This window comes from Macrobrachium rosenbergii, chromosome 39 (genome assembly GCF_040412425.1).
Source record: "Macrobrachium rosenbergii isolate ZJJX-2024 chromosome 39, ASM4041242v1, whole genome shotgun sequence".
Taxonomy (NCBI): Eukaryota; Metazoa; Arthropoda; class Malacostraca; order Decapoda; family Palaemonidae; genus Macrobrachium; species Macrobrachium rosenbergii.
The window spans coordinates 20,690,748-20,715,639 of NC_089779.1; the positions used below are offsets into that span (position 1 = coordinate 20,690,748).

Genomic DNA, 24,892 nt, shown 5'->3' on the forward strand with positions numbered 1-24,892 from the left:
TCAATTAAATATTAAAGTAAAATCCCTCAATACTGATCTATTATTCAACCTCTCTCTCTCTCTCTCCCTCCATGACAACACACTATTGGCTGAAGGGGTTGGAACTAGCCAATCACAGCTTGTAGCTCGATACTTGGTGTATGTACTGTCAATAGTGTATTAGTTGTATTTTTGTTCTCTCTCAAGAGAATTTTAATGCATATGTAACATATATGTTTATTTGTTCTGTATTATAAATATAACAATTTTTAAAAGTAAATTGTATTTTTCCTAACTATACAAAGCCGAGGTCCTTTACATTAGGGTTACTTTCAGGTGTAGGCTGGAAAACGGCCGTTAAACTTCAAACAAGGTGGTTAGGCAGTTAACTACTGTCCGGGAGGCGGGAGTACCGCCTGCCCGGATGTAAACATTCCAATTTACCTTTCGGCCCAGGTACAGAGTAAGGGGTGGCATGAGGTGGGCATAAAGTGTAAAGGACCTCGGGTTTGTATAGTTAGGAAAAATACAATTTACTTTTAAAAATTGTTATTTGTTCCGACACAATATACAAACCCTCGGTCCTTTACATTAGGAGACTCACTGATTGGAGGGAGGAATCTGATAAAGTCTCTCTGAACTGACTGGAGTTCACTACCTTGTCTTCCCTTCCTGGTCGTGAGAGTGAGGAAGGGAAAAAACTGCCTCTGACAAAAGATCGGGTTGGAAGAAACGCAGGATCAGTTGTCAGACTTCTGGGTCCCTTTGCATGAAAGAGGAAACGTCAGTTCATGCAAAGTAGGCTAGGAAGAATTTGACGTCGGATGACAATAAGGCAAATACAAGCATTGGGTTTGTCTCATAGTCATGGTCTCCTTCCTCCCCTTGCAAGAGGAAGGAGTGGGGTTGCTTCTATTAACCTGAACGGAAATATAACGGGAGCTCCCGTTATGTGCTTACCTGCCTCGATCGCCCGGTCCAGCTTGTAACGGCACGTCTGCTCCCTGCCCTTGGGAAGAGCCAGGATGGGGAGAAAGAAGAGAGGCCAGTCACTCAACATTCAATCTCCCAATCACAACCGTACAACATAGGCGAGATGCAACCTGTCCTGTTAGAGGAGCTGGATAAGCTACACAACTTGTTAAGCAGCCACCACAGGACCCAAGGAAAAAGTGTCCAAGGACTTGTGTGCAACATCCCGGAGGTAGGAGGTGAAGGTAGTCTGTTGGGACCCACACCCGCCTTCAGCACTTGTGATACCGACATATTCTTCCGGAATGCGAGGGATGGACCAATGCTGCGGACCTCGTGAGCTCTCGGACGAAGCATACCGGTGTCGTCTTTTCCTGCAGCAGAGTACACTTTCCTTATCATCTCACGAAGCCAGAAAGAGATGGTGTTCTTGGACACTTCTTTCTTGGTCGGGCCAGTGCTAACGAAGAGTTGTCGACACTCAGGCCGGAGGTGCCGAGTCCTCTTCAGATATCGCCGCAGCACTCTAACAGGACATAGTAGCATCTCGTCTGGTTCATTACCTACAAAGTCCTCTAGGGAGGGGATCGTGAAGGACTCGAACCATGCGTCAGGGACCGAAGGGTTTTGAGTCTTCGCTACGAAATCCGGGATGAAATCGAGTGTAACTGATCCCCATCCCCTTGAGTGTTTAACATCGAAGGAAAGTCCATGAAGCTCGCCAGAAAGAGATGGTGTTCTTGGACACTTCTTTCTTGGTCGGGCCAGTGCTAACGAAGAGTTGTCGACACTCAGGCCGGAGGTGCCGAGTCCTCTTCAGATATCGCCGCAGCACTCTAACAGGACATAGTAGCATCTCGTCTGGTTCATTACCTACAAAGTCCTCTAGGGAGGGGATCGTGAAGGACTCGAACCATGCGTCAGGGACCGAAGGGTTTTGAGTCTTTGCTACGAAATCCGGGATGAAATCGAGTGTAACTGATCCCCATCCCCTCGAGTGTTTAACATCGAAGGAAAGTCCATGAAGCTCGCCAACTCTCTTTGCCGATGCCAGGGCAAGCAAGAAGACAGTCTTGAGGGTCAGATCCCTGTCTGATGACTCTCATAAAGGCTCGTACATTGCACGAGTCAGGCTCCTTAAGACGAGAGTCATATCCCACGCAGGGGCCTGAGATCCCTGGGTGGGCAAGACCGTTCGAAGCTTCTCATGAGTAGAGAAATCTCGAAGGAGGAGGAGATGTCTACTCCTTTCAGCTCTAAGACTAGGCCAAGTGCGGTGCGGTAGCCTTTTGCAGCTGAAACGGAGAGAAGCTTCTCTCGGCGAAGGAAGACGAGGAAGTCCGCGACCTGCTGAACAGTAGCTCCGACCGAAGAGATACCCCTTCGACGACACCAACCACAGAAGATGGACCACTTTCCCTGGTATACCACTGCGGAGGATCTTCTGAGGTATCCTGCCATCTCTGTTGCTGCGTGGCGCGAAAAGCCTCTCGCTTGCAAGAGATGGTGGATAACCTCCAGCCGTGAAGGCACAGGGAATGCACTGCCAGGTGGAACCGCTCTGCATGAGGTTGATGCAGAAGGTTGGGCCAAGGGGGGATCTCTCTCGGTGCCTCAGAGAGGAGAGCTAGCAGGTCCGAGTACCAAACGGCCTGGGGCCATTTGGGTGCCACCAGAGTCATTCTGAGATTCGGGGTGATCATCACTCGGCTGATCACTCGGCGAATCAGACAGAATGGGGGAAAGGCAGCGGCCCATGGGTCCAGCACAACAGAACAGAAGAACTGGAGCTTTCTGTTGTGCCAGGTGGCGAACAGATCGATGGCTGGATGCCCCCACAGGTCGAACAGCCTTTCCGCTACTTCCTGATGGAGGAACCATTCGGTCCCTACCACCTGGCTATGGCGGCTGAGCTTGTCTGCCACAACATTCCTCTTGCCTGGAATGTACCTGACTGACAGCTCTACCAAGTGAGCCACGGCCCACTTGTGCACCTGCATTGTCAACTGGTGAAGCTGGTGGGACACCAGGCCCCCCTGCTTGTTGACGTATGCCACTACCGTGGTATTGTTGCTCATCAGTACCACAGGGTGTCCCATCACTCGATCCCGGAACTCTTGGAGGGCCAGGAAGGCCGCCTTGAGTTCTAGGATGTTGACTGAAGGTGCTCGTCGTCTCGGTGCCACACTCCCGAAGTCAGCAACTCCTCCAGGTGTGCGCCCCATCCCTCGGTCGATGCGTCCGAGAACAGAAGCATGTCCGGAGGGGGAGCATGCAAGGATACTCCTATCAAGAGGTTCCTGTCGTCTAACCACCAGTGAATGTCCTTTCTCACCTCCTTGGAAAGAGGAATGAGGAAGGACTGGGAGTCTTGGGACCAATACTCCTTTAGTCTCCACTGGAGAGACCGCAGGTGAAGACGCCCGTGAGGTACTAGTTTCTCCAAGGACCAATACTCCTTTAGTCTCCACTGGAGAGACCGCAGGTGAAGACGCCCGTGAGATACTTGTTTTTCCAAAGACGACAGGTGACCGATGACGACTTGCCATTGCCGAGCTGGTTGCTCCTGCCGTGACAGGAACAGCTGTGCTGCCTGCCTGAACTTGCTGATACGAGAGTCCGAGGGAAAGACTTTCACTGCCACCGTATCTATCAGCATGCCCAGGTTCTTTGTCCTCTGCTTGGGGGTGAGATCTGACTTCTCTAGATTTACCATGATCCCTAGATCCCGGCAAAACTCAAGGAGACGATCCCTGTCCTGTAGCAACTGCGAGCAAGAGCTCGCCAGGACTAGCCAGTCGTCGAGATACCTCAGAAGACGTATCCCGTGCGAGTGGGCCCAAGCTGACACGAGAGAGAATACTCTCGTGAACACCTGGGGAGCGGTCGAGAGCCCGAAGCAAAGTGCCTTGAATTGGAAGCCCGACTCCCCCGAGGACAAAGCGGAGGTACTTGTGAGAGGACGGATGGATGGGTATCTGGAAATACGCATCCTTCAAGTCCACCATAAGCATGAAGCTGTTCTCCTCGATGAAGGCCAGCACAGTTTGCGGTTTCCATCATGAACCGAGTCTGGCGAACGAAACGGTTCAAGGGAGAGAGGTCTATGACCGGTCTCCATCCCCCTGAGCCTTTCTCTACGAGAAAGACACGGCTGTAAAAGCCTGGAGACTGGTCCGACACGACATCTACAGCACCCTTGCTCAGCATGGCTTGCAATTCTTGCTGTAGTGCGATGTCCTTCGACGAACTTGGAAGATATGTTTGGAGATGGACCGGAGAGTAGGTGAGGGGAGGCCGAGACTCGAAGGGTAGTAGATATCCCTCCCAAGGACATCCACTATCCAGGTCTCGGCTCCGTGTCGCTGCCAAGTTGCCCAATGGCTCGACAGGCAACCCCCCACCTTCGGCAGCTTTTGTGGGGGAACGCCGCCCCTACTTTTCCCCTTCTTCTTCTTACCCTTGCCCTTTACCAGCTTGGAAAGTGGGCTGAAAAGGGAGGGAGGGACCCCCCTTCTCGGGGCAGAAGAAGGCTGGGTGTTTCCTCGGGACCCCTTCGAAGACTGGGACTTCTTCGGGGCCGAGGAAGTGCCAGCCTGGCTCGAAGACCTGGCCGCAGTGGGGTGCGAAGACCCGGAGGTCTTGGCCACTGCCTGGTGAACAAGCCAGTCACTGTCATCAGCACGGCGCTTGTCCAAAAACTCTCTAGGGAAGAGAGAGGAGGAACCCAGCAACGGTCCATTCCGAAGGGCGATAGCTGACTCGGGACATACAGACCTGGCAAAGCGAGAGAGAACAGCATCCCTCCGCTTTAGCACAAGGTTCGCCCACAGGTTTGCAGTCTGGTGGGTGAGGTAGGAAATACCCCTACCTCCAGACTGGCACAGTCTCCCAAAGGCGGAGTCCTCCCCAGGTATAATAGCGCCTGAGGAAGCAGCTACCTTTGATACTGTGAATGACGACAGATCGAGCCAGGAGACTGCTTGGAAGGTCGCCATGGCGGTGGCTTCTAGGGTTGCAGCTTCTTGCTGAGAGAGGGATATGCTCTCTGCAGTCAATTGCTGCAACGACAGACCCGGATCCAAACGAGTCAGGTCCGGGTCAACCTGTTTGGTCAGCAACGGCCCTTCCACTGGAGCGCAGAAACGCTTCTGACGAGGCAGAGGAGGAGGAAGAAGCTTGTCCGAGCGGCTTGAACGAAGCGAACTGTCTTGCCCAGACACAAGACTGTTCACTTGGTCGAGTACCCCCTCGGCAAGCGCAGACCATGGCAGCCCCACCGAAGCCTTGGGTTCCTTCTTGGGTCCCCAGAAGGATTCGAGGTGCGACGGAAGATACACAGAAGAGGCCATGGTCCCTTCCCCGAGGTCATTGTGCTGACGAATCAGAGCGATAACCTCCGCAAAAGTCCTCTGCATTTCAGGGGTGTCCGCATCCTGGGGCAGAGGACCCTCGAGTCCTTCCAGAGTGCAGTCCTCCCGAACTACTCTCCCTGCAGGAGGGAGAACCTCGGCAGACCCCCGTGGATCTTTCTGAACTACGCGGGCGTAGGACCTGGTCGAGCCAAGAACCGAGCCAGGTGCATACCCCCACGCAGTAGAACTCTGAGGGGAACACTCCCCAGAGCTCCTCCTCTCCGACTCGCGCCCCCTGGAAGAAACCGAAGGGGCGGAGGGGACAGGCGAGGAAGATCGGGCGCTCCCACTGGCTTTACTGGCAGAACCAGCAGAGGCAGTGGGCCGAGAGCGGTCACCAACCCGCGGTGATGACGAGCCCCCGGGTCGAGGAGACTGCTTCAGCCAAGGTGAAGCGATCTCACGAGGAGAGCGGAGCGGCTCGCGAGAGCCGAGCTGCGCACTCGCCTCCCCCGAGCCAGCCTGGCCGCGCGGATGTGGCCGGGGACTGGGAGGAGTCGAACGCGTGGCTGACTGGCGCGAGCTTGCGCTGTCCTCTGGACGTGCCCCAGTCTTCTTCGAGGCCGGAGCCTCTCGGGAAGACTGAGTAGGGGACTTCTTCCCTACTTCTCCTTGCGTTCGGCCCCGCGGGGCTGAAGCACTGTCCCGGGAACCTGACTTGGCACCAGCAGGAAGAGACGAAGCACCTGCATGCCCCGGCTCTTTCTCTTGCCCCACGCCCTGGTCTGTACGGCGAAAAGTTTCTCCCGTATCAGACTGGGGTACCTGGGTCTCCTTGGGGACCCGGTATCGAGCAACTTCGTGAACGAGTGTCCGACACGGACTCGCTGGCCTTAGATGCAGGAAGTTTCTTAGGCGCAGCGGGGAGTGCCGACCTTGGTCTGCACGCCCCTTGGCTCCCGGTGCCCCTGGCCCGGAGGCCGGGCAGCGGTTCCTGATCCGAGGATCGGGAAGAGCCGACGAGATCCCACTGCCTTCCCTGTGGAAGGAGGCAGACCCTTAGAAGTCTCGGTGCGAGATTTCTTAGGGGGGGGAGAGGCAGACTTCTTCTTCCTCGGCTGCGAAGCCTTGGAAGGAGAAGCGGAAGAAGCAGCAGACGAAGACGACGATGATGACGAAGATGAAGATGAAGACGACGACACCTTCCTAGACCTCTTCTTCTTCTTCTTCACCATCTGCTTCAGGAACGCAGTCAAGTCCCCGAGCCAGGAGAGCGAGGCCGCAGACTCAGGAACAGCAGGAGGGGCTGCAGCAGAAGGCACATCCCGGGCAAAGACCGCGGAGCTCGGGCCAGCATTTGCCTGGGTAGAGAGAGCTGTGCGTCGGCCAGGAACAAAAGTGGGCGGGGCCGGGAATGCAGGCGCCGCCCCTCCCGCGTGAAGATTCAAGTCGGGCCGTGCCAGGGTCGATGGAATGGGGACGGAAGCAGACGAAGGGCCGGGCTGGAAGATCAGACGAGGAACAGCATTCGAAGACAGGCCAGGGTCAGCAATTGGGGCAGCGACAGTCACATAAGGATAAGATGACATCACCATGTAGGCGGGGCCAGCACGCGTGAATGGAGCCAGGAAGCCGGGAGGCAGCGGAACAGCGTGCTGCACCGCAGGTGACGCCGACACTTGGGTGTCCAGATGCGATGCAACTGACAGTGACATCTTGGCAAACCTCGAATAGGTGACGGATGTAGTGGTGACTGTCGTTGCCGAGTGGGTCATGACTGGAGCGGGGGGCAGGGGAGCCAATCCCTCCAGTGGCGAGCCAGGTAGGCCCAGGTGTAGCCAGGATGAGCTTGGAATCTGTGTCTGGCTATCCAGTCTGGAACCTGAAGCAAAAGTCGGGTCAGTACACGAAGCCTCTACTCGCTCCGGAGGAAAAAACTCCCCTCTGGAATGGGAAGAGACTTCAGAGAGGATGTCGCGGTCCAACTCTCCCCCGCGCCCTTCCACAAACGATGAAACGTAAGAGGGAGGGGAGGGGGAGTCCTCACCCGAGGGAGAGGGAGCAAGCAGGGGAAGTTCCCCAGGAGGGAGAAACGAGCCCGACACGTTAGCCACCAATGGAGTCGTCGGGGCGTATTTCCCTCAGACGACTCCTTGGTAGGCTTACGACGGTAACGTCTCCTCCCTTCGAACTTGCCCCATTGCTCGGAGGACCATGAACAACACTCACTTCAAGGATCGTCGCGTGAACACACACGTCCCCTGCAAGATGTACAGAGGGCGTGTGGGTCCACGTCGACTCAAGATCTAAATGAATTACATTTCTTACCCCCTACCCCGGGACACACACGCTGGGGATAGGAGGGTTTAGCTGATTTCTCCATGATAATGTAAAACAAGAAAGAATTTCCCACCAAAAGAGAAGAAGTATAGCTGTCAGGCAGAGAGTGACGAAGAACAACGTCCGAACGCTACGACAGCCGAAAGCAAATTGGGATGTTTACATCCGGGCAGGCGGTACTCCCGCCTCCCGGACAGTAGTTAACTGCCTAACCACCTTGTTTGAAGTTCAACGGCCATTTTCCAGCCTACGCCTGAAAGTAACCCTAATGTAAAGGACCGAGGGTTTGTATATTGTGTCGGAACAACATTTAATTTTAAAATATTAATATTAAAATAATGTAAACACAGTGTTTTATCCGATCTTTTTCTGTCTCTGATTTAAGGGGGAGATGAACGCTTAACTGTCAATCATCTTGACATATTGACAGTGAAGGCAGTTAGCACCAGAGCACAGAGTCTTTCTCTCTCTCTCTCTCTTTATGCTAAAGGATACTCATAGAATGTGAGAGATGGATGGATAAATAGAAAGGGAGAGTGGTTGATAGAAAGATATACAGTACAGTAAACCCCCTATATTCGCGGGGATGCGTACCACCCCCACCGCCCCCCCACGAATAGCTAAAACCAACGAATACTTGGAACCCTTCTAAAAACACTTAGAACTGCTATTTTGATAGTTCAAACACACACAAAACAAACTAATAGTGTTTATACAGATATTATCTTACTTACGATGGGGTTAGGTTAAAAAAAAAAAAAAAAAAAAAAAAGATTGTTTGTTGGAAAAAATGTAAGAAATACCAAAACGTATCTCGAACATAACCTAGCCTACACTAGAGTATTCGGTAACATGTATACATATATGGTAGCCTAGCCTACACTATAAAATATACTCTATACATACACGGTATAGTAATTATCAATATCAGCTAATTCTGGAGGTTCATGCAAAGTGACTTATGATAATTCAGTGCAAAGAGAAATTGAATAACAAGACTTAGCTTAGCCTACACTATGGTACATTGTATACATATGCGGTAGCATAGCCTACATTATAGTGTACTCTATATTCACATATCGTATTATACAAACGTAAACATAACGACTATGCATCTTTTAAAATGTTATGCCTTAATTTACTGTATCCAATAATATTGTATATATTCTTATATTGCTTTTGTATTATAAATTGTGGTCATAGCGTTGCAATCAATGTTTTGGTTTGGATAGCGTTTATGTGGTGTTTATTTCGTCATATTTAATTCAGTTCAGAGCGCTTTTCTTGCTTCTAGTTAGCTGAAATGAATCTCTAGATACTTTATTTATATGGGGCAAGGTTATTTTTCATTAAACAAAGTGTTTTTTAAGTCGAAATACAAATAAAATGTCTTGTGAAATTAATTTATAAATTTTTTCCTAATAGATGACTATGGCCGTTTGGGGACGTTTGTTTTGTGCAAAAAAATTCATGATTCCCTTTGCTATTTTTGTAAAGTCCCCGCTAAGCAGGTCTTCTATGGTGGCAACCCGTTTTCTATACCGCTCCCATAGTAGCGGGTCAAGAAGGAGCAGCCATACTGAATCAACCAAACTGACCTATGTAAATTTATACCTGTTACTAACTTATATTGCATGTTTCTTTTGCACATGTATCAGAATGTTGTTAGCTAGATCACTGTCCATTTTTGTAACTCAGATTGTGTTTATTCATTGTAATTATTGTCAAGAGTAATTGACCTCAGGTCACCCTGATTCTTATTGTATTCCTCGGCGTGACGTCAGTCCGCCGCTACATAAACTGCCTGTGTCCTGAATAAATCAGCAGTAACTTTTCTCCTGCTCATTATTTAGCACCTTAAAGTGGTGACCCTTGAGTGGTTCCCGGAGCCATTAGCGGATTCATATGGCGACTTAGTTTTGGCTCCATGAACTACCCCAAGTCCCTAACGGACTAAAAATGGCGCTGTAACCAGCGTTCGGGCGTGCTGACTCTCATCGGCAAATCACCAGCGTCATTAACCCTTAAACGCCGAGTGTCTATTTACAAAAGTGTCTCCCGTATGCCGGTGGGGTTTGAGAGTTAGCGCCGAAGCAGAAAGTTTTTTTCAAAAAATTACAGCACGCTTAGTTTTTAAGATTAACAGTTCATTTTTGGCTCCCTTTTTTGTCATTGCCTGAAGTTTACTATGCAACCATCAGAAATGAAAAAAAATATTATCACATATAAATATTGGAATATATGACAGCACGAAAAAAAATTTGATATAAAAGTGTATACAAATCGTGCTGTGAGCAAAACGGTTAAAGCTAATGAGTTTTTTTTTTTTGTTGTATTGTACACTAAATTGCAATGATTTTGGTATATAACAAATTGTAAAACGACCAAAGCAACACAGAGAAAATATTATCACAAAATGATGCATGAATTCATAACGTGCGGATGTAAAAAAAATTTTTTTTTTAAATTCACCATAAATCGCAATATTATGCTAGAGACTTCTTGTTTGTTGCAAAATGAAGGTAAATGATTGAATACTGCTAGAATGTAAGAGTTTTAGCTTACAATTGCAGTTTTCAACCATTTTGGTTGAGTTAAAGTTGACCAAAGGTCAAATTTTTTCTATTTATCGTGATTTATATGAAAATATTTCAAAACTGATACAAGCTACAACCATGAGTTATTTTTTGTTGTATTGCACATGAAATTGTGCACATTTTGATATATAACACTTTATGTAACAGCCAATAGAGAACGGTGCAAAAATTACGACAAAGGGACTAAAGAATTTCCGAGATGTTCGGCCGAGTTAGTGGGCGCGGATGTAAGGAAAAAGCTTTTGTCAAAAATTCACCATAAATCAAAATATTGTGCTAGAGGTTTCCAGTTTGTTGCAAAATGAAGGTAAATGATTGAAAATTACTAGAATGTAAGAGTTTTAGCTTACAATTGCATTTTTTTACCATTTCAGTCAAGTCAAAGTTGACTGAAGGTTGAAATTTTGGCACTTATCGTGATTTATATGAAAATATTTCAAAACTGATAAAAGCTACAACCATGAGTTATTTTTTGTTGTATCCTACATGAAATTGCACACATTTTCATATATAAAATGTTATGTAACGGCTAATAGAAAATGGTGCAAAAATTACAACAAAGTGACTAAAGAATTCCTGAGATTTTCAGCAGTTAGCGCGCGTGGACGTAAGGAAAAAGTTTCTTCAAAAATTCACCATAAATCGAAATATTGTGCAAGAGACTTCTCGTTTGTTGCAAAATGAAGGTAAATGATTGAATATTATTAGAATGTAAGTTTTAGCTTACAATTGCATTTTTCGACCATTTCGGTCGAGTCAAAGTTGACCAAAGGTTGAAATTTTGACACCTATCGTGATTTATATGAAAATATTTCAAAACTGATAAAAGCTACAACCATATTTCAAAACTGATAAAAGCTACAACCATGAGTTATTTTTTGTTGTATTCTACATGAAATTGCGCACATTTTCATATGAAACTTTATGTAACGGCTAATAGAAAATGGTGCAAAAATTACGACAAAGTGACTAAAGAATTTCTGAGATTTTCAGCAGAGTTAGCGTGCATGGACGTAAGGAAAAATTTTTAAAAAATTCACCATAAATCGAAATATTGTGCTAGAGACTTCTCGTTTATTGCAAAATGAAAGTAAATGATTGAATATTACTAGACTGTAAGATTTTTAGCTTACAATTGCATTTTTCGACCATTTCAGTCGAGTCAAAGTTGACCGAAGGTTGAACTTTTGGCACTTATCATGATTTATATGAAAATATTTCAAAACTGATGAAAGCTACAACCATGAGTTATTTTTTTTTGTATTTTACATGAAATTGCACACATTTTGATACATAAAAATTTATGTAATGGCCAATAGAAAACGGTGCAAAAATTACGACAAAGTGACTAAAGAATTTCTGAGATTTTCAGCAGAGTTAGCACGTGCGGATGTAAGGAAAAAGTTTTTTTAAAAATTCACCATAAATCGAAATATTGTGCTAGAGACTTCTCGTTTGTTGCAAAATGAAGGTAAATGATTGAATATTACTAGAATGTAACAGTTTTAGCTTACAATTGCAGTTTTCGACCATTTCTGTCGAGTTAAAGTTGACCGAAGGTCGAATTTTTTCTATTTATCGTGATTTATATGAAAATATTTCAAAACTGATAAAAGCTATAACCATGAGTTATTTTTTGTTGTATTTTACATGAAATTTCACACATTTTGATATATAAAACTTTATGTAATGGCCAATAGAGAATGGTGCAAAAATTACGACAAAGTGACTAAAGAATTTCTGAGATGTTTGGCCGAGTTAGCGCACACGGACGTAAGGAAAAAGTTTTTGTCAAAAATTCATCATAAATCGAAATATTGTGCTAGAGACTTCCAGTTTGTTGCAAAATGAAGGTAAATGGTTGAATATTACTAGAATGTAAGACTTTTAGCTTACAATTGCATTTTTCAACCATTTCAGTCGAGTCAAAGTTGACCGAAGGTTGAAATTTTGGCACTTACCGTGATTTATATGAAAATATTTCAAAACTGATAAAAGCTACAACCATGGAATCTTTAATCACTCTTTCATTTTTGGAAAGATGTAGGGGGAAGAAGAGGAGGAGGAATGCAAGGGCGGCATTCTTTCCCTGCGTCTCCTGTTCGTGAGAGAGTGCCAGTCCCTTTTGAGTTCCCAGCATCTTTTACCATTTTCTGATCCTTTTCCTTGCCTTATTTGCGACTCACAATGGGACCTCAGCCTTAGGAGGGCGGGTTGCAATACTGAAGTTTGGTGCCAGAAGACAAGTGAAAGTGACTTCTCTCTTATTTTAGGGACTAAGGGATGGGCATTTTGGAAGTACACTCATATTAGTCATCTTGGAATACCTCTGGTCAGGAAAGACGGTTCACCATCACAAAACTTAAAAAAGAAGTGTGTCCTATGGCCAAAACAGCATGAAGCTCACCAGGGCTGAGCAATACCAAAATACATCCAGTATATCTCTCACAAAAGAGTGTAAGTTGACACCAACATAGACTTTGTTAGACCTTGGAGGAAGGTGACTGAAAGACCCGACAAAAAACCTTCCTCCTAGTAAGTAAAGCTGAGGTATGAGTGTACTTGCAAAATGCCCATCCTTAGTCTCTCAAATAAGAGAGAAGTCGCTCTCACTTGTTTTCTAGCACCAAACTTCAGCATTACAAACCCCCTCCTAAGGCTGAGGTTCCATTGTGAGTTGCAAATAAGGCAAGGAAAAGGATCAGAAAATGGTAAAAGATGCTGGGAACTCAAAAGGGACTGGCACTCCCTCACGAACAGCAGCTGCAGGGAAAGAATGCCGCCCTTGCATTCCTCCTTCTCTTCTTCCCCCTACACCTTTCCAAAAATGAAAGAGTGATTAAAGATTCCAAAAATGAAAGAGTGATTAAAGATGAGACGAAACTCCCAATTGGGGAAGAAGTCTGGGAAACTCCGCGGGAAGAAACGAAGTTGAACCTCCTCTGTCCCAAAGAAGAGAAGGCCAATTGAACAGAAAGTTCTACAGCAGTTCCTTATAGGCCCAGGAGCCTATAAGACACTGATTGGCAAAGACATTGTTAGTCAACTGCACCAATCTCACCGCAGCCTGCTTCATCCCAAAATTATTTAAGTAGACCCTGTGTCAGACCAATCCTCAGTGCCAGCACTGACTGTGCCAAAATTTTGCCCAGGGGCTCAAGACAACACTGTATCTTGTCCCCACCATGCAAAAACAGCTCACAGGATGTTGTCTGGTGGGCCGGATACTCGACAGACTAACCCCAGACAATAGCATTTTGAATATTACCTCCTCCTTTGGTTTATCCTTTGTTGTTTCAATGAGTCAAGGGCACAGGTAGAAAGTCACTATGCTGGGCTGGTCCTAAGTGAATTCCCTGTACAAATTTCATCTGTAAATTAAATGGCTCAAAACACAGTTAGTAGGTCATGACCAAGGTATCTAAGCTAGATCCTTAAGCTCTCTCAGTGGCAAGGAAAAAACTGAAGAAAATGCCCAAATGCTTCCCCAAGGCCATCCAGCTTGCAACCGGGGTTGATGGCCTCTAGAAACAGCAGCCTCTGCTCCTCGGTATCTGAGTCCTGGTGTACAGGACCCTCAGGACCATTCCAGGCACTGACAAACTCGAGACCTCCCCCCCCGTCAGATGAGGCCCATCGAAAACCCAACCCCCTAGGATCATTCCACACTTAGGTGCATAACCATTTGGTTCTAGGACCAATATGAGTACATACTTCCTCGTGAAAAAGCTCAGGAGAGAGCATGAAAGCTTCCTACCCTAGCCCCAAGGCTTAATAGCTCCTGGCTCTGGGAACCTGCGAAGAAAGGGGAACAGTCCCTGGCACCCTTGCCCTGTCTAGTAGAGGCAAAGCCTCCCCCCCCGGGCCCAGTGAACTAGGCTGTGAACAGTCATCAAACCATGCAACAAACCCATGGGTCGTGGCCAGCATACTCATTCACAAAAGCGTGGGCAAGGGCTATCCATAATCGTGCCAAAACCTTCCAAGAAGATAAACTTCTATGGGAAAGAAAGGAAAGAAGGGGGGTTATTACCCCCTACTAAGTCTGGATGACAGGACCACAGGGGCCCTCTCACTTCCCTGGACCCCTGCAAAAGTTAAAGTTAAGTATACCTTAGTTTTACCAGACCACTGAGCTGATTAACAGCTCTCCTAGGGCTGGCCCGAAGGATTAGACTTATTTTATGTGGCTAAGAACCAATTGGTTACTTAGCAACGGGACCTACAGCTTATTGTGGAATCCGAACCAAATTATAGCGAGAAATGAATTTCTATCACCAGAAATAAATTCCTCTAACTCTTCATCAGCCGGCCGAGGGAATTGAACTCCGGCCCATTGAGTGACAGTCTGAAGCTCAACCGACTCAGCCAATGAAGGGCTGGACCCTGCAAGCCAAGGATCCCATACCAGTAGTACAAGTACCCTGACTGGCCAAGATAGCCTGACTAGCAAGGCCAGACTAGCATCCATGGGTTTCAGGGAACCCTGGTAGTGGTTGCACCCATGCACAGAACATGGGCAGTATCACGAAATCCCAGACCAGCAGTCCAAGAGCCTTGAATAGATCAGTTCCCTGGGGACTGGATGCCCCAGTGACAGGACAGCCTTGGGGTAATGGTTGTGCCCATGCAGCAAACCACTGGTGCAACAGTGCCATAGCATGAGCTAAATCAGTCCTCTTCCTCAGAAAAGGACCAAATGCTAGATGTCTATCAAGACTTCCTGCAGGAAGAACCAGATACAGTAGCCCTCTTCTTCCTCTACTTGAAAGTATTGAAAGAGGAAGGTCAGAGGCAATGGATAAACTCCACAACAGCCATCACTACAGAACAACCCAATCCGAAGATCGGAGCTGTCAATAGTGTCTGAGTCACACAGACGGGTCATGCTAGCCACCCGCCTTCTCATGGCCCTGAGGACCCAGAGACGAAAGGGCCAAAGTGCTACCCAGTCAACATGGCCTTCCAACCACGAAAGGACCAGTAACCCCGGCTCACTGCTCCTTGAAAACTTAATTCAAAACTGAGAATGTGGGAAACGAATGAGCAGTACAAATGGGCCATGCAACCCTTCAATGTGCTATCCCTAAAGATAGCTACGGAATAGTCGAAGTGTTTTCCTATCACCCCGGTTGCTCACCAAAGGAAAGATAGGAAGAACACCCCTGGACCATCAGCAAACCTAACATGACCCATAGGTTGGGTCATGAATGCCAACAGTCCATGTGAATGAGCCGTGCAAACCCCTCTCTGTGTGATTCCAAAGGACTGTGGTGAGAAGGGATAAAGTGATTACCTGTTACTACGGTTATCCGACCATAGAAAAGCAAGGAGAACACTCCAAACTCATTGCCACCCATAAACCCCATCTGTAGACCAGGAAAATGAGGAGAAAATGAGTTGCAAGAAGGATCAACGCACTACTCTCAGAGAGAGGGAGAGAGAAAGAGAAACTGCCTTGAAGCAAGCCCAAAAGCTTACAGAGACGAGACAAAGATAATCTTAAGCCTAAGGGAATGGCACTCAGTGTCAGCCCTTCCCGGGAGATCTTTTGCCAATGGCAGTCAAAATTCCCAGCCCTACCCTGAAGGGAAAGATGCAAAGAAAGCAGCTTAATAAGCCTTCTAATGTGAGGCAGACTCCTTCCACCAAACTCTAAACTCGCAGCAGTAGTCAGAGTGGAGGTGAGGTTCAGAAAAATAAAAGCAGATGATCATCATGAAGGGAAGAAGAAACCCTCCTACTTCCTTCCACCTATGTGAAAACTTGCCTCATCTGCAGCATTCAAGAATCAGAAAGATTAAGCTACAGAAATCTGAGGAGTAAGGCTACACAGCCTATTTCTAACGACTACAAAGAAAGGTCATAATAGCAGGATTACCTTAAATAAGGTAAATCTTACTGTTGTGGAACTTCCATGTTGCTAAATCTAATGGACCAGAAAGGTAAATATATTACTAAGTATATTGGAAAACAATACAGCTGTTAACTACAGAAGCTGTTACATGTACGATGTAAACAGCAATCATAGCGGCAATGAAACAACAATTCCTTGCAAGTAGGCTTGTTTGACCGATGGGTTTCAAAAATGCATTACAAGCCCATAGTCTACATTTAAAAATGAAAATGGACTACTCAAGTTTAATCAACAAAAGTTCAAATGGCAAAAGTCAGGCAGAGAGTCATGAAAGACGTCTGGACCTGACTGCAGCCAAAAGGTAAGTGGAGTGCAGACCGACAGGTGGGCAGGGCTTCCCCCTGCCTGTCGGTAATTTGACTACCTTATCAATAAATTTGAATGGCCATTCTAGCTCATGTTCGCAAGCTAAACCCCTAAGTAAAGAATGAAGGTTTGTATTTGTGTAGGAACAAATAGACAACTCTTCAATAGACTTCTTTGGTTTCACGGAAAGTTTTCTGAACCATTTCAGTAAAAGAAAAAAGGAATAAAACTTTATTCCCATAAACACTCAGATCATAAATGAAAGGTATACAGTAACTAACTGACAACACATAAAATGCATAGGCTATCTATCTATGTCAAGGAGACAAGATTACTATGGCCCACATACTTTGAACGTAATTAAATTGAGTCAGCATGGAATAAAACACTAAAAATTATTATTTTCAATATCCCAATACAAGGCAAAGAAATTACATATTAGACATGAATCTCAAAGATGATAAATATAAACATAGCAAGAAACAGAGAGAACCCATATGCAACCCTCCTTCCAAGCACAACCATGCTCTATTTAGGAACATGCATAAGAATGGAATAACACAGTGTGCAAGGAAGTGGATTCCACTTTGCATTCAGCTAACTTATCCTTACAAAAATATTAATTTAACCCTGTTAATTGTTAACTTGAGTTTTTAGAGCCTTAAAAAATACAATCATAAATAAAACATTAGGATTTGTACTTGTATAAGAACACAAACACCCGTTCTGGTCATGGTCAACTAATATATGGGAGCATCCCAACCAAATAAATAAGCCAAAGAAATGCTTTGTGAAAAACAGCAAGAAACAGTTTGTCATGTATGGTCAATATTTTTTACCACCAGAACTACTTGTTTATTCTTTAGGATTAACTTTAAAAATTGTTTCTACTAAAAGTAAACAAACCTTAGCTAAATTTGGTCCCTGAATCACAGAGCTGGTTGTCAAAAGAAGCGTGACTGATTGTAGCACTTTCAGTTCTTCTATGCCATTTTCCATGAGCATCCACAGTGTTTCAACAATGTGCTCTCCACTTCCAGCATCCACAACATCGGCCACAATTAACCGCTGCATTAATCCAATGGATAACTGAAGAAAAGAATAAAGTTAATTTACAAATTAGCCACTGTGTGACCTATCACAAAGGTTTTTTTCAAATACTTTATACAGCAATAAATAAAAATGACATTTTTATAATAAAAGTTTATATATACAGTACTTACCCAGTAATTACTTAGCTAAGAGTTTCTACTCACACAGCAGCTTAAATTTTGAAATTCGCGGTAGCGATTCTTTTGTTTATGTAGGTGTCTAGCTCCGCACTCTTTTGGAGTAAGAGAGGAACAACTCAGCCAAGAGCTTCAACTTGTTTACGCTTAAATGTCCATGCGAGGGGAGGAGGGCGGGCTCCGTCAGTAATTACTGGGTAAGCATATATAAAACTATTTTACTAAAAAATATCATTTTCATATAAGTAACTTACCCAGTAATTACTTAGCCGAATCCACATTGACAAGTGGAAGGGATTCATAGACATCTTGCACCCCAAAACATTAAAAAAGTCTAATGAATTTGATAACAGAAAATAGGCTAGCACTGATACAATGCTTGTTGTTTCCTTACCTGGTGAGAAAGCTACTACAGGTGGATACTGCCTCTGGTTGGCGCTCATCTCAACCTTGTAGTGGCGTGGTGGTATAGAGCCAGGAGCGCCTCTACTCAGGTGGAGACCTCGCAGCCAAGGAGAAATCCGATAGCTGACGAAGTACTAGTAGGAGCTTTGCGGTGAAGGACATCTCCGAAGGCCAACAAAACATCAATATTTGCCCCTGCCCAGGGTGCAGTACCACAAACAAGAATAACCAGACAATGCTGTCACCTACACCGATAAAACAACAATATAACCATCACCCAAAGCTAAAAAACTGGTGGGCACTCCAGGTATATAGTACCCAGCAGGCTCCCCTAAGACTCGACACCCTATATCAAGATGAAGAGGCAGGATGGAAGGGATGCTTCCTACGCTTCTTCACCCAAAACTATGCCAGCCACGGACAAAGGTCCTAAGGTACTGCAGTTCTCGTAGACCGTTTCTACGTCTCGCAAATAATGCACAGCAAACAGTGACTTGCATTTCCAGTATGTTGCTTATAGAATAGAAGAGAAGGACAGATTATGCTTAAAGGCTACCAAGGTAGCAACAGCCCTAACATCATGAGCTCTAACCTTCAAGACAGGTAAGATGTCCTCTCCAGTCTGGGAGTGCACCTCCAAAATGAGATCCCTTAAAAAGCGCAAGAGGGCATTCTTTGATAAGGGTTTAGAAGGGTTCTTCACCAAGCATCAAAGATTACTTGACAGTCCTCTAATTTTCTCAGTCCTTTGGAGATAGTACAGTATCTACGAGCTCTCTCCTCTTCTTCTGTGCCTAACATATCCACTAAACTTTTGATGGTAAAAGAACGAGGCCAGAGTTATGATGGATTCTCATTCTTTGCTAGAAAGCCCAAGGTGAGGGAACAAACAGCAACCCCCTGGGAGAATCCAATTCTTTTACCCATCGCGTGGAGCTCACTAACTCTCTTAGCCATAGCAAGAGCCATGAGAAAAATTGTCTTCCTGGAAAGACGAAATGTGGACTTGAGAGCCATTTAAGGACTATGTCCAGGTTCCATGAAAATGTCTCTTCCTTCCTAAGCTTGGAAGTATTAAAGGACTTAATGAGGTCAGATAGATCCTGATTTGAAGAGATGTCCAATCCTCTGTGTCGAAAAACAGAGCTAAGCACTGACCTACTGTATACCCTCTAATGGTTGAAGAAGACAGCCCTCTGGAGGATCTCAAGTAGAAAAGGAAATCTGCTATTTGCTCTACAGTTGTCTTAGAAGATGAAATGTTATGTCTTCTACACCAGAGTCTAAAAACTGTCTATTTCACCAGGTAGACTCTGTTGGAAGATTTGAGTCTACATTTAGCAATAGCTTCCGCCGTACCTCTTGGAAACCCTTTCAATTGTAATGACAGTCGAAATCCTGTCAGGGCCAGGTTGGATGTACTTTGATGGAACCTCCTGAAATGGAGTTGTCTAAGCAGACTTGGAATTGAAGGAAGGAGTTTTGGAAAGTCTACAAGGAGTCTGAGGAGTTCAGGAAACCATTTTTCCGAGGTCAAAACAGACCTATTAGGGTCATCTTGATGTTTTGGCGAGACTGAAATATGTTCAGAACCACCCTTACCATCCCAAACGTTGGGAAGGCGTAAAGGTCCAGATTGGACCAATCCTGGAGCATGGCGTCTGTCGCCCATGCTAGAGGATCCAGAAAAGGGGAGTAGAACAGACGAAGACGATGGTTCCTGGATGTTGCGAATAAATCCAGGGTTGGTTCCCCCCATAGTTTCTATAGGTTGGCACAAACCTGACAGTCCAGGGTCCACTCCATAGGGAGGATCTGTCTGCGACAGCTCAGTTCATCTGCCACCACACTGAACTTTCCCTGAATGAAGCGTGTCATCAATATGGTCCAGTCCTCATCTGCCCAAAAGAAGCAGAGCCTTCGCTGTCTCGCAGAGAGAGAACGAGCGAGTTCCCCCTGGTAGCCTGATGTATGCTAATGCCGTCATATTGTCTGCATGGACCGTTACTGTCTTGCTGCGGACTTCCGTCAAAAAATGTAGTAGTCCGAAATGGATTACTTTTAACTTCTTGAGGTTGATGTGCAACTCCTCTTCTCAGAACCACATCCCGCAAACTTCTTTGTCTCCTAGGAGAGCTCCCCAACCTAGATCCGACGCGTCAGAGAAGAAGTCTAGGTTGGGGTTCACAGTGAGAAGACTTTCCTTCCATCAACCTTTCTGCAGAGTTCTACCAGTGTAGGTCCTCCTTGACCTCTTGCGTTATCAGAAAAATGCAAAAGTCTTGATGAATCTTCTGATCCCAGTTGACCCTTAGGAAAAACTGTAGGACTCTCATGTGTAGTCTTCCCAATCTTACAAATTGTTCCATGGATGCCAGGGTGCCCACCAGATTCATCCATTGGGTGGCTGAGACAGTCTTCTACTCTTTTGGGGGATGGAACAGCCTGAAAATTCTGAGCATCTACCGTCATCCCCAAATACATAATTTCCTGAGTAGGAGCCAGCTGGGATTTCTAAAGGTTTAACAATAAACCCAGGTCTTGCTTCAGTAATAGGTTTTTCTGAAGGTCCTCCAAGCACCATTCCTTCGTGGGTGAATGAAGTAACCAATCATCCAGATAAGAGCAAGATGTTGATGCCCAATAAATGGAGCCATCTTGCCAGGGGAGCGAGAACACGTAAAAACTTGTGAGGCTGTTGAAAGGCCAAAACAGAGGGCTCGAAACTGAAACACTTGGTTCTTGAAAACAAACCTGAGGTACTTCCTTGAATCTTGACGAACGGGAATGTGGAAGTACGCGTCCTGCATGTCGAGGGAGACCATCCAGTCTCCCTGACAAATGGATGCCAGGACGGATTGGGCTGTTTCCTTATGGAATTTTGTCTTTTCTATGGAGAAATTCAGAGCACTCACATTAAGGGCCAGTCTCCATCCTCCTGTGGACTTGGGTACCACAAACAGTCAGTTGTAAAACCCCTCTGACCTGATATCCTCGACTACTTCTATTGCTCCTTTTCTGAGGAGGGAAGGGACTTCCTCTGAGAGGGCCTAATACCTCTCTGATCCTACAGAATAGGCCGTCAATGCAAAGGGAGTGTTGACTAAGAGAGACCTCTTCCTTGAATGGAATAGAGTATCCCTCCTTCAAAATTTTTACTACCCACTGCTCCACTCCTGCACTCCATTTCTCCCAGAAGAAATGGAGTCTGCCACCCACATGCTCCCATGAAGGACTGATTCCTCACTTATAAGTGGCGGGCTTCAAGGAGGATTTCTTGATAGTTCGTGAGGCGAAATGAACTGTTGCCCGAGATCTTGATTGCAGCCTCTGTCTGCCTCCTCGAAAGGGTTGTGGCTGCAGAGGTGAGCTTGACTTCGTACTGAAGGTGGCCCACTCCTTGGGGTGTCTCATAGACTGAGTTAGAAGATCTTTTGTCAATTCCCTGTGCAGGTGCGACGCAATCTCAATAATGGTCGCCTGCACCAGGTGGTGTTTGTCGAGAGGAGAGAAGAGGAGAGCTGACTTCTGCAACGTGGTCACACCCTTGGAGGTAAAGGAAACCCAGAGTTCCGTCTTTTTAAAAATACCTATGGCACAGAGGGTGGTCAACTCCCACAGCTCAAGACAGTACCTCCCTGCATGAAAGACGAGAAGGTGTAATACTAAAGGAGGCCTTGCCCTGATGTCTCTTTTCATAAAGCCAACCTTCCACTTCACACAAATCCTTCTTCAAAGAGGACGAGAGAACCATTTTCGGGAGTCTGGCTGAATTGGCTGGCTGGTTAGGCATTGTGAAAGATGAAGCTGGAGAAGAAATTGGAGAAGTTCAGCAACAAATACCTGAGCAAGGATGCATAGGCTAAAGGAGCAGAGTCTTGGCCTAGATTTTCCTCATCCGAAGATATCGGGGACAAGGAAGGGTCCGTATAGTGGCTTTAACTGAAGACGAAGACTTCTGAAGGAGTCCCAAAATGCTGTCCAACTGACACTGGACAAGAGCTAATGAAGGGTCCAGCACTGCTGAAGTTGGAAGACCCACACCGGGAGATGGACTAGGAGGAGACAAGCAAGCTGGAGCTGGCACCGGGCACTTGGAAAAAGAAGCCAAACTAACAGGAACTGGCGCCAAGTGGTCAGCTGATATCAGGCGCTCAACTGAAGATTGGGTGCTTGGGTGCCAGAGGGCACTCAAAGACTTAATGGGGCTTGAGCGCTAACAGACACTACTGGGCGCTCAGCCATTACAGGGCACTTGGCCACTGCTGGGTGCTCGGTCGAAGTCTGTGGGCGTTCACGTTCGCTTGGAAGACAAAACAGAGCGCTTAAAAGACGAGGATGAGGTTCTGGGAGTCACATACTGGCACTCAGATGGAGAAAAACGTTCGGGGCTGTCCCAAGTGCAGCAGGAAGGTCGAGAGCTACGGGAAGATTCTCTAAACCTTTTGCTGGGTAGTGGGGGAGACTGATCCCTGTGTCCTGAACACCTCTTCAGGGGGTGGGACTCATCCAAGAAGCACCACTGGCGCCCCTTACTAGGACCGGAATCTCCAGAGCTCAATAAGAGATGATGCACATCTGAGACGCCTTTCCAATGGCTGTCTTTTGTCGCAACCTAGGATGCAACAGGTGCAACTGAGGGGACGACTACCAGTGGGCAGACCCCACCGTCCTCCCTTGGGCTTCCAGTATGCCTCCTCCCAGGTTTAGGCAAGTATGGCAGTGACCTTTGCCTAGAAGAGTCAGTGAGACGGGTAGCCACCTCCCCCACTATCACTTCACTGGCACTTTTTTCACTCATTTTGGCCATAAGGGCACACACTGATGCTCCTAACTGGACCACTGTATTTGCAATAACCTCAAACTTTCAGTCAAACTTGGTCTCGAAGCTGGCGAAGTGATCAGGTTCAGAAGCACGCAGGCCAGAAGTAGTAGGTGGTATCAGAGGATGGCTGAATGTGAGAAGGAAAAGGTGAGGAGAAGAGACAACAGGTACAATCACTCAAAAATGTTTTGCAACATATTTCGACATCTGGCGCTATTTGGCAACTCAGTTGTAAGCGCATGAAACAACTGAACACTAGTGGTGGGTCCGAGAAATTACCTGCAGTTTCCCTTAAACAGGGCTTTTTCTGATACTGTTGACTGTTGTCATACTTTACTTGATTAAAGGATGTTGACTATAGTACTTCAGAGGTCTTCGCTGTTCTTATGTTTTAATATTTTCATCTCTAAATGCCATCTCTATCTTTGTTTTATCTCCTTCATATGTGTGAATTTTGTAGACATAGGCCTACGACTATTATAACATCAACAAATACGATGTTTGTAAAGATTTGCTTGCACATTATTATGAATTAAATTTTGAATGATTAATCCTTTGTATATTGTAAACTAGTGAAACTTAATATTAAATATTCTGAACTAGACTAACAAAGTTCACGTCTATTTTTATAATACTTAGACTATAATCGCACTTTATATATATATATATATATATATATATATATATATATATATATATATATATATATATATATATATATATATATATACAGTATTGCCATTATCATGTGTAATTTCTGATTTCTTTCATTGTTACTTAGGCCTATCATTTTGATGCTTCGTATGAAGTTAACTGAATATATAATGCCTATTTTTGTATTTTTTTTATTATCCAAGTTCCTAAAGAATTAAAATTAGCAAGAAGTTCAATATTAATTTAATTAACGTTAAATGCCAGCAGTGAAGAAGAATACCACCCTCATCAGTGGAGAATGTCTCCTCCTCATCGCAAAAAATGACTTACAGAAATGATCAGCCACTGGATTATATTGTAACGCAAACCCTAACCTCTACTCTTTGTGTTTCTCTGATATGAAGTGTTTCTTGGCAGGAATATGATGAAATAATATCTTGGTCTCATGTAGCCTGTTATGAATGGTTTGAAAAGCAACTTGAAGGGAGAGCGTAATGTTCTCTCTTTATGGCAACACCGGTTGTCAGGGGAGTTAGGCGGAGCTCCTTGATGCCTCCTTCAGTGATCATCCGATGACGATCCTTAATAGTAGTGCAACAATGGGATCGTCCTCCACTTTTTACAATGAATTTATCATATTTCCTCGTTCTCTCTGTTGTTGTATCCATCTATACATGGTTGTTTTATTTACGCTAAGCTGCCGAGCAATATCTATGACAGAAACATTAGTCCTATGCAAGCGAATGATTGTGGTGCGGCTGAGTCTGTTGCCCATCTTATTGGTGCAAGTGACGAGACAGTTTAGTTTAACTTTCCTGCCTGAATGTGGAATCACACGATAACATACGAAGTTATGAGATTTTTTTCTTTTTTGTTTTTGACAACGATAATGGTTGAATTCTCTTTCTTTCTTTATCTATATATAATTTCATTGATGATTATTCAATACAGGTATTATTTTATTAGTCAATAAGCTTTTATCTGGATTGAAATATAGTTTCTTCTTTGACTCTTTTGCCCAATCATCTGAAGTGAAATTTTTCAAAATGTTTCGTCATTTTTCGTAATATGAATTTTTCACTCACCCTTCTTTTTTATATTATTAACCGTACAATTAATAACCAAAATCGAATAAGAAAATTACATTTCCTTGTAAACATCAAAAGAACAAATTACAGCACTATTAGGTGAACGAAAACTTCTGGAACATGTTGCAAAACATTTTTGAGTGACTGTACATCCACACTACTAAACTTAAGAGTCATATTCTGGCTAGCTAATGATTTAACATCAGCTCTAGAAGCCACTTTTCT

General features: G+C 45.3%; 1 protein-coding gene across 4 annotated transcripts in view; it reads right to left on the minus strand.

The window, feature by feature from the left end:
• Positions 1-24,892, minus strand: part of mon2 (Mon2 homolog, regulator of endosome-to-Golgi trafficking) — a 318,335-nt gene that overhangs the window by 260,408 nt on the left and 33,035 nt on the right. For all 4 annotated transcript variants that reach the window (XM_067082772.1, XM_067082770.1, XM_067082773.1 and 1 more), the window contains exon 4: positions 17,373-17,555. In XM_067082772.1, the coding sequence (XP_066938873.1) occupies positions 17,373-17,555 (183 nt within the window). The remainder of the gene's footprint in view (positions 1-17,372; positions 17,556-24,892) is intronic.